Source organism: Sinocyclocheilus anshuiensis, unplaced genomic scaffold (genome assembly GCF_001515605.1).
Source record: "Sinocyclocheilus anshuiensis isolate Anshui unplaced genomic scaffold, SAMN03320099.WGS_v1.1 scaffold1170, whole genome shotgun sequence".
NCBI lineage: Eukaryota > Metazoa > Chordata > Actinopteri > Cypriniformes > Cyprinidae > Sinocyclocheilus > Sinocyclocheilus anshuiensis.
Window position 1 is genome coordinate 1,454 of NW_015538055.1, and position 10,296 is coordinate 11,749.

General features: G+C 35.0%; 1 protein-coding gene across 1 annotated transcript in view; it reads left to right on the forward strand.

Annotated features, from left to right (window-relative positions):
* Positions 1 to 1,059: 1,059 nt before the first annotated feature.
* LOC107683391 (uncharacterized) overlaps positions 1,060 to 10,296 on the forward strand; it is a gene marked incomplete at its 5' end in the record, with an annotated part of 19,650 nt that continues 10,413 nt past the window's right edge. Inside the window, 5 exons of the mRNA XM_016479451.1 lie at positions 1,060 to 1,309; positions 6,065 to 6,345; positions 6,436 to 6,586; positions 7,732 to 7,986; positions 8,998 to 9,192. Of these exons, the coding sequence (XP_016334937.1) occupies positions 1,060 to 1,309; positions 6,065 to 6,345; positions 6,436 to 6,586; positions 7,732 to 7,986; positions 8,998 to 9,192 (1,132 nt within the window). The remainder of the gene's footprint in view (positions 1,310 to 6,064; positions 6,346 to 6,435; positions 6,587 to 7,731; positions 7,987 to 8,997; positions 9,193 to 10,296) is intronic.

The window sequence follows — 10,296 nt, forward strand, 5'->3', positions numbered from 1 at the left end:
ATATATATATATATATATATATATATATATATATATTATAAATGTGTATATGATAAAATTGTAATATATAAATAAACTATACAAATAAAACATATATTATATTTATAATTAAATAAACATTAATTATACATTCATTATTAATAAATATTACAATATATTATTTATAATGCATATGTTAATTAAAAATTATTATTATTATGTTACTGTGTGTGTGTGTTTGTGTCTTTAAGTAAATTGTTTTTGTTAATTGTTGTTCTTTCTTTTTATTTTTTCTGTTCCCTTTGAATCGATTAGAGAGATCCATTCTGTCTTTATCTTTCTCCTGAGAGAATGGCCTTGCTTCAGGCTACAACAGTGATGTGTCAAACAGACATTCTGCTGTGTAAAACTTGCTTTTTGTCCTTGAATGAATCCTCAGTCATCAGGTGAATGAGTCTGCGTTATTCTCCCTGAGCACAACACCTGTCAGGCGTCTGCTAGCTGGGGAATCACAGCTGAGAGAACAATTATTTCCATCTCAAGCTATGACGTGTTCATGTGGAGAAGCAAAATTCATCTTCTTAACAAGAGTGGCTTGCCTTTAGCTATATGCTGCAATTAATGGATGACGTGCTCGTTATACCTTTGATATTGTCACAAAGCAGCAGATCTTCTTTGTCATCTGTTGTTTTTGGAACGGTGTCGTTTTAAGCATGGGAAATGAAGGCAGTTCCAAGAGGATGCGGTTTGAGGATTCTCACCAGATTGCGAGTGGTGTAAATGGGATTAGAAGAAGCCTGGATTGGATTTGAAGGCTGATCTAGCTACTTGAATCACATACTGACAATTTCTCTGAGAGCATTCAGCTCCTATTAGGACTATTAAGGCCATGGTCAGACTTAAATTGAGACACATTTTCTGTTTAATGGCAAATTAGATGTAATGAACTAATTCACAGGACCCAGAGCGAGTTTGCTGTAACGCTGCTCTTTTGCCCTTCTGCACAGCTTGGTCTCGAGGGGCCGAGGAGAGGAGGGGGGCCCAGTTCATCTCTTGCTTTGTGTGTGTGTAGTGGATCAGATCAGGTGTCCTGGCACTGGCCTCTTCTCCCTATCCGGGTGCTGAGAAAGGCCTGTTTGTTTGCGATTTGGGCCTGTGGCACCAAAGAGACAATGAGTGCAGTCTTTGTAAGGACAGGGAGGGAGAGCTGAGGGTTCGGGATCAGGGGGTGTGGAACACCAGGGTCCTTATCTCCTCCGTCTTCATGAGCACCCATCACCGGAAACACAGATGTGCCTCAGGCCACCTCCATGGGACGGCCCAGACGGGAGTGGGTGGAACACTAGCTGTCACCTCACCGGGAGTGTGTTCACACGTTTTCGATTAAAAATACATTTTCTGAACAGGTTGGCTCGATCAAGCAGAACTATGTTAGCTTGTCATAGTTTTGTGACTCACACTGAGCAAACAGTGTTAAAATTGTGCAAGTTTGTGGTGTTCATCATATAAACCACTGGTTCTCCACTGGTTTTGCTTGAGGACTAAGGTTTTATGTTGGACAGTAAGTGGCATCACAATTCTACATTTGGTTATTGTACATAAATTTTTAAAACTTAAAATAAAAAAAAGAAAACAATATTTTATCATGAGCTACATAAGCCAAATATGCTAAATTATTAACATGCATTTTGCAGTTGCGTTGTTGTTCTTGTTACTTTTATATAGAAAATGCTTTATATTTTTTATATAGTTGTTTATTCATTTTATTATTATTATTACTATTATTATTATTATTAAAGTTAAAAAAGGTATTATTATATATATAATATATATACATATATGTCATTTTTATACAGATGTTTTATTCTTTTTTGTTGTTGTTGTTGATGTATCTACTTAACAGTAGATATGTTTCATTCATATTCATATTAATGGTTAGTGATTTTATATAGATATGTTTTATGCATTCATTTAATTATTATTATCAAAGTAGAAGTATGTTTCCTTTATTATTATTGTTATTTTATGTAGATGTTTTATTCATTTCTTTATTATTATTATTATTATTATTGTGTATATTAGTTTTTTATTATTATTTTCAGTGTATTTATTTATGTGTTGTTGGTATTATAATTTCTTATTAATAGTTTATTAACTTATTTTTTTACCATCCTAACACATGGATCAAATACTGGGCCAGATTATTAGTATTAGTATTTTTCATATCGCCATGTGACTGAATTTACACCAAAAACTAGGCCTTGGTCAACAACAAAATATATAGGACTTTTTTTTACATAGATAAGAATTGAGCAGTCCTATCTATCCCTAAATGTATGGTTAGGTAGTTGCATTTTATTTGTGTTTAGCTTTTATTTATTTATTTATTTCTCACCACCCAGCAGTTTATAACTACTGATATAAATTACACTGAACAGCTTTATCTTTTATTTCCTTACTATTTTGTGGTCTTAGTTCCCAGTTTGTTATTGTAGCAATTTACGTCTCAAATGTAGGTTCATGAGTTTAATTAGTATTTACTATAGAGCTTTTCAGTGATGTTTTTTTCAGCAATGTGATTGATTAGAGTCATTAGACACGCTGTTAAACTCATTTTTGTCCTCCACCTTAAATTAATCAATAGAATGTGGGCTGAAATTGTCGGTTATACTTTTTGCTTGGCGGCGTGTGGGATGAGATTCAGTACGAGCCCTGAGCTTGGCAAGAGATTGGCTGTTTACTGCTTCGGATGAAAACAACAACAGTCTAAGCTTTTAGAGTGTTGTGACCTTTCCCCGGCTTATCATAAACAGAGCGAAGTAATTGTCATTGGTCACCGAAAGAGTAACATTACCTCCGTTTGCCGTGAGGTTTATTCAGCGCCAAGGAGACAAGCGCCGCTTTATTCGCCATTAAGAAAGAAAAACGATGTTCTCCCAAGAGCGACGTTCATTTTCTGTGAGGGTGTTTTGTGCCTGTACTGAGGAGTCATGTGAGCTGGAAAAATGGTCTATAAAACCTGAATAAGAAGCCCGAGAGTGATTCAAGCTTCAGTGATGTACTGAATGCATCATTACTTTTCATTTGCTTCCACATGCAGACTCATCCCACGTCACCTTTCGCCTAAATGGAAGGGCTTTTTTGTCCCCCGGCACTCTCACAGACAGCAGTTTGCGTGTTTATTCAGCTCTAGCTCATTCAAATGTGGGCTGTGTTATGGAAAGGTCCCCAGATGCACCTGCCTCGTCGGTTTCTAGCCAAACCATCGACACTAGCTGAATAGGATGACTAAGCATCTGTAATCCGGCCTGCCATTTACATCCTTGTGTGTCTCATCCTGCTTTCTGATGCTGCTGTCTATATTAAATTACTATGATCCTTGTCCATGACTTTCTTGTAGGATTACACGTATATAATTACCATGGTCAAGCTATCTGTGACCGGACTTGATACCAAAATGGGCACATTTTTGTTACTTTCACACCTGTGAGAACTTTTTATTTATGCATGTATGTATGCATTTATTAATTTATTTGTAGTTTAGTTATAGTATAGAATACTTTTTATTATTATATTGTATTTTATGTATTTTTGTTTTTTTATATTTAAATTTTGTTTCACTTGCGTTTTATTTGAATATTTATGAATGTATTTACGAAACATTTTAAATTATGGTTTATATATTTAGTTATTAGTTTATTTTATGTATAATGATATTGTATTTTATTTATCTATTTATTTGATAGTCAAATAAAATCATAAAACTGTGATTTTTTTTATTATTAATGAATGTATTTAATTTGTCTTGACCCTTTTTGTTTATTTATTTATTTGAGTCATTTCCTTTTATTTTTTATTGATTTTATTTATGATTATTTGTTTATTTTATTTTTTACATTTATTTATTAATCTATGGTATTTATGAGTTTATATATTGAATGCTTATATAGTATTTTATTCATGTAATTATTCGATAATTGTATGATTTTATTTGACTTTGATTTTGCATTAATAATGTAATCTCATGCTTTTTTTTGATCCTGCTTTCTATAATAATTTACCATGATGCTTATCTATGACTTTCCTCCAGGATTATATGTATATGATTAACATAGTCAAGTTGACTGGATTAGATACCGAAATAGTCACATTTATGTTCCGGTTACACCAGTGAGAACTTCTTGCACGCCTATACCACGTGTTGGGCTTGAATGACCATCTCCATGGTTTGGTTTTTGTGTTGAAACATTATGATATGTAACTTAATCTGGGCTGGGAAGTACTGTAGGCCTACAGGATGAAAATCAGGGTGAAATCAGATTCTTAACGTCCCATTTCCAGTCATTGTGTCACTGCACGCCTGTTGGGTGTCACACGTACACACCTGTTCCTCAAGACACAAGCTCGCCAATGAGATGGGAAATGGCCTGCAGCCTGCTATAAGTTTGTTCACTTCTGAAAAGGTTAGGAACAGAGTATGGATTGCAGTCGTGTTTGCACTCCATTACCCCTCAGGCGAGAGCAACATTCTCTGCAGGTTGAGAAAAGTAATAACGGTGACTTCGATTTTCAACCTGACTGCTTTGAGACTCAGTCCAGTACCTTAATGCCCTCCACTGGGGCAAAATCACAGCGAACCCTGAGAAATGACAGTCATTTCGGCTAAGCCTGAAGACAGCGTGTACCTGCGACCGTGGTGGGCGGCAATGTTGCGGGTGAATAATGCACGTATAACTTTAAGTTATAAGCTGGTCGGGCTTAAAGTTTTGAAAGAACCATTCTCCCCCAAGTAATTTTTTTTCAAAAGCAAGTCCATTCATAAATACAAACGTGGGCCGCTTTCAAGACTCAAGCAGGCTTTTAAGCTCTTCTTGAATGTTTTCTAAAAAGTGTTTTTAGTTGTAAGGTCAGCAGTGAGGTCAGCGTAAGGCACTTTTTGTCTTGATTGACAGCAGCCATGGCCTGGCATAGCCGACCTTGCTCTGTCAGCCACATTATGCAGGTATCAGAGTGAGGAAAATCTATTTGGCTTTTTTCTGCCTGGGCTGTGGCGGCAGCGTCGTAACTCCTTTGGGTAATGGGCATAAAACTGATTTATGGTTTTAGATGGCTGAAGTTATACCCCAGAGCACCGCCTTTTCTTCATGACTGAGGTGTCTGAAAGTTTTAATGTGTTTGTCATGCAGAGAAACCACAGCTTTTCTAACCAAATACTGCAGTTGTGAGTTTCTATGCACTGTGAATGAATTGTGAAATTCTTTTGTGATGAGAGATTTTTAAGGACAAAACTATGCAACGGTGAAAACTCTCAAGGAAATTGGCACATGACTTAATTTGCATTGGTCAACTATGGATTGTATAGGCCTAAGCCTAACACCTTGTGTTGAGTCAAAGTATTTATGGTCTCATTTATGATTTTTATTAATTTATGATTTTTGATTGATTTATGATTAATTGATTTTATTTATGAATGTATTTATGAAATGTGTATTCACAATTTTTATTTTATCAAAATATTTTTTTGTAATTTATGATTTTTAATGAATTTATTTATTTGATTATTTACATTTATGCAGTTTAGTAATTTACAAATGTATATTATTTGTATTTATTTCAAATCATTTGTTTGATTGTCATGATTTTTTTTATTTTCCTTAGTGTTTTTTTTTTTTTCAAGATTTTATTCATTAAAAAAATCTTAAATCCGTTTAACTGGTCACCACTAATTTAACTTTTTCACTTTACTAGTCTAGTTTTAAAACTGACAAATGTATTTTTAAAGTACAAATTTTGTTTTTTAATTTCTCAATCAATATCTGCTCATAGAAGCTGCATGCATAGAAGCTGCATGCAAAATAGCAATAGTTTTAGATGCTTCCCAAAAGTATTTAATGTCAACTACCATATATAACATTAATTCTTTTTAATGCATTGAAAAGAAAACATCCCACAATGCATTTACCTCCTCATAAGGAAGACTATTACTGAAAAGAGCTCAGTTTTGACAACAGCGACACAATATGTCTGCGCATCATGTTGTGTTTGAGCCTAATGAGCTGGCCTCGCTTTGTGTTCTTGTAAACAGGTGGCACTTGGTGATGCCAGGATGTTAGAAGAGACATCACTCAAAGCCAGTTACCATGGAAACACCAGAGTAGGCCCCAGAGGAAGTGATGAAGACAGAGAAGAGAAGCAAACATGTGTCGATATGAACCCCCAAAGTGGTCTCTACCTACAGTCCTCTGAGACCTGCTTTCCCACGAGAAGCTCTCAACTGCATGATGATTTGAATGAGCTCTCTGATGAGTGGTCGTCCATTGGAGACTTGAGCCAAGATGCTTCCTTCTCCCTCGAGGGCTGCGTCAAGTGAGTAGACGCCCATGAGTATTGGCGTCCTGTCTGTATAACTGATCTTTACAGATTGTTCTACCTAATTGTTTCTCATTGGTCCATCAGGTTGGAGAAGAGGTGGATGCTGTGGTATGAATTCAAGAAAGAACTCTCCTGTTTAGATGACTGGCTTCGATCAGCTGAGAAAATAGCAGCTTCCCCGAATTCCAGCCATGTGCTGTATGTTACAGCAAAAGAGGAGTTACAAAAGTATGAGGTAATGAGACGTTTGGTCTAACTTCAATGCTATTAGATGTTTAATTTATGACATATAATATTGTCCATGATGAAGAAAAGAAAAAAAATACTTAAAAATCTAACATTTTTAAAAATGCATGCCAAAAATGCATTTTTGAAATGCATGCCAAGTTGTTATAAATATAGTCATTTTATTTGGAAAATGGTTTGAAAAATATTAAAGTATTCAAGTGATTTGGTCTAACTTCAGTGCTATTAGATGTTTAATTTATGACATATAATATTGTCCATGATGAAGAAAAGAAAAAAAATACTTTTAATTTAATTTAATTTTTAAAAATGCATGCCAAAAATGCATTTTTGAAATGCATGCCAAGTTGTTATAAATATAGTCATTTTATTTGGAAAATGGTTTGAAAAATATTAAAGTATTCAAGTGATTTGGATGTATTAATTGTGTATTTTTAATAATTTTTTTAACCGTTCTGAATGCAAACCCCAAAAATATTTGTGGTCTCTTTTTGAAAGAAGACTTTTAGATGGTTGTTGACCACAATTGTCAGAATTAAAGTAAAAAATCATTAGAAAAGCTGAAGTTATCAGCAATTTAATGCCTTACACAAAAAAATGACACTAGCCATGTTGAGGCCTAAAAACACAGTAGAGCTGAAGCCACAAGTCTGACCATGTTCTAGTTTAAATCTGATGATGATAACTCTAAAACGGAGTTGCCAAAAGACAAATGACCTCCAAACTCTGGCAGTTGTGTTACTGTATAAAATGAGAGCAAGACCATCTCCAATTAGTCATTACAGGTGTCTGTTGCCGAGTGGATGCCAGCCAGCGTTTTGAAGCTTTCTACAATGAAAGTGTAATCAACGACACAGACACACTTACAAATGCGCAGACTGTGCATTTACTCAGTGTCTAGAAGCCCGGGACCCTTGCCAGTGAAGATAAATGACACCAAATGGTCGTCAAACTCCTTGGCTCTCCTCCTAAGCACCATTGCGCCTCCCTCCGTCTTAACCCCTCGCACTACTTTCTTAAAATAACCTGCTTTAGCTAATCAGAGAACCGGTGGGATGTATATTTTTTTTTAGTTTGGAGGGAGTTACCTCTTAATCGCATGATCTCACTGTCTATTTTTGTATCTCCTTCCAGAACCTCCGTGCTGAGGCCAGGATACGTTTAACCCAGCTGGACGGACTGACCAAACTCTGTCAAACTCTGGTCGGCCTGTTCAGAGGTGCTATGGGCGCGCGGCTCGTAGAAATGACGAAGGACTGCGGACAGCGCTGGGATCAGCTCAGCAACACTGTGGAGACAGTGTGCCGCAGGTTGAAGGTATATAAAGACCCTCAAGCTGCTCAAAGGTGTCATCTTTTAACCCTATTGTGCTGTTGGGAAAATTTTAATGTTTTGTTTTTTTAGAATTTTTAAATTTTTAAAATTTTTTTACTTTATTGGAATGATACTATACTTGGTAAAGGTTTTGACACTTGCTATTTGAACACACACACACACACACACCTTTATTGGTTACAAGTGCAGTTCTTTAACCCCTAAGTTGCAGGTACAAATCCCAGAAAAGCCAAGTTGGGTTAGTCTTATGTAAACATGTCCAGGTCACAATTAACGCAAAAAGAAAATTCATATATTTAGCATGAAGAAAATAAAGCTTACTTTTAGGACTATTAAAGTTTGTTTGTATTGGATCCATTGTTAATATGCGGCCAGACATTTTACTTTTTACATAAATAAACGCATAGATACATTCATACAATTAACAATTGAATTAATTAAATTAATATTTTACTTTAACAAATTAAAATACAAAAAGTAATAATGATAAATTAAAATGAACAATTAAAGATAGAGATCAATTAATCGAGAATTAAATTAAATTTTATTGTTAATTATTAATGAGAAAATATTATAAAAATATATTAAATTATTAATGTATTAAGTTAAAAATATATAGTTTGTTAAATACATGAATATTTTAATTTATATTTTACTGTAACAACTTGTAATACAATAATAAAAAATTTAATTATTTGAATGTCAAATTAATATTTTATTATAATTAACAGATTATAATAGTTTATAATAATAATATATAATGTTATACTTAATACATGTTTTATATAAGCTTTTACATTGTGACGTTTTAATGGTCCTAAGTTTGATCCTCAGAACTTTAATGGTTCTAACCCTAATGAAAAACACACTTGCCAGTAATAATCAAGTAGTTCTGAAGACCTTTGTTAGGTGGTTCTGATGTGTTCAATTAGGGTTGGAACTAAACACTCCAGGTTGTGGCCTCTAGGAATGGAATTAAATCGCCTTGACCTTTAAAAGTAATATCAAGGAAGGATGTATATTGTATATGATTGCTAATTGTTTTTATGTATATTTGTCTCTCAGGGGTTTCAAGAGGCAGTTGGAGAGAGTGCAGGTCGACTAAACGATTTGCTTCAGCATGGAGAAGAGCTGATCCAAAGAAGCGAGCCGGGTGATGCCCAGGTCATCGAGAACCAGCTGCAGGAACTCCTGCTCCACTGTACCCGTGTCTTTCAGGGCCTGGGCCGTCTACATACGCGCTTGCTCAGCATGAGACTGGTATACATCCATGCATGTGTATTAATTAGTTAATTCCAAGTGTGAAGAAAGTTTAAAGCCTGAAACACTTCTCATAGTCTCTTCTGAACTCACAGCTAATTCAACTGCACCATTATATTTGAATAAAATCAAGGTGTGTATAATCATTTAAACTCATTTGCCACCCAGAATATTGGCTAACCAAACGGCTGGCTGGCTGATTGTATTTCTGCAATAGCACTGTTACTTATAGTGAGTGGTTATGGTCAAGCCTCCATAGATCAGTATTAGCACACACCATATGCACAATTGACTATGAGTCCCTTCTCTCCCCTGATAGCTTTTTTTATTTGATGATTTATTTTGTGTCATCTCAAGGTCACTTGCTCAGAGCAGACCTGTTGCATTTTTTGGAAAATTATCCCAAGGGAATGCTACTCAAGCATCCAACTTCATATGTTCTGGCAGAAAAGTCATGAATACAACCCCTGAATAGCCTGAATAGTTGTCTTGTAGCCAAGCAGCCACTGCACAATACATGTACTGTCCATTTGAACAGCATCCTTGTGTGAGCCTTTGTCTCTTTAGGTCCAAGTGGATCACGTAAAGATATGCTAAAAATGTAGCATGCTTAAGTTCTTTATGCTGTTGTCAGATATAGGATGTGTATAGAGTCCCACACCAGACATCATGATGAATTACCACAGCATATTTTAAAAAGCACACAATGTCTATAATGTGTAGCAATTTTTTTTTTATTCCCACATTCCGGATCAGTATGTTCTCAGAATTTCCATAATGTTTTTTGTCACACTTTAAAAATGAAGAAATTACATTAGATAATTGCGTTATAGATGTAAGATGATTTAATGTTTAATATACATATTCAAACGTTTGGGGTTGGTATGTGTGTATGCAACAGGCCTGCTCTGAGCAAGTGAACTTGAGATGGCACAAATTAAATGATCAAAGAAAAAAAGTTATCGGGAATATCAGGGAGAGAAGGGACTCTTCAAGGTTTCATATGAAGTATATAAAATATATATAGCACAAATTAAAAGAAAAAAAGTTATCGGGAATATCAGGGAGAGAAGGGACTCTTCAAGGTTTCATATGACATATGAA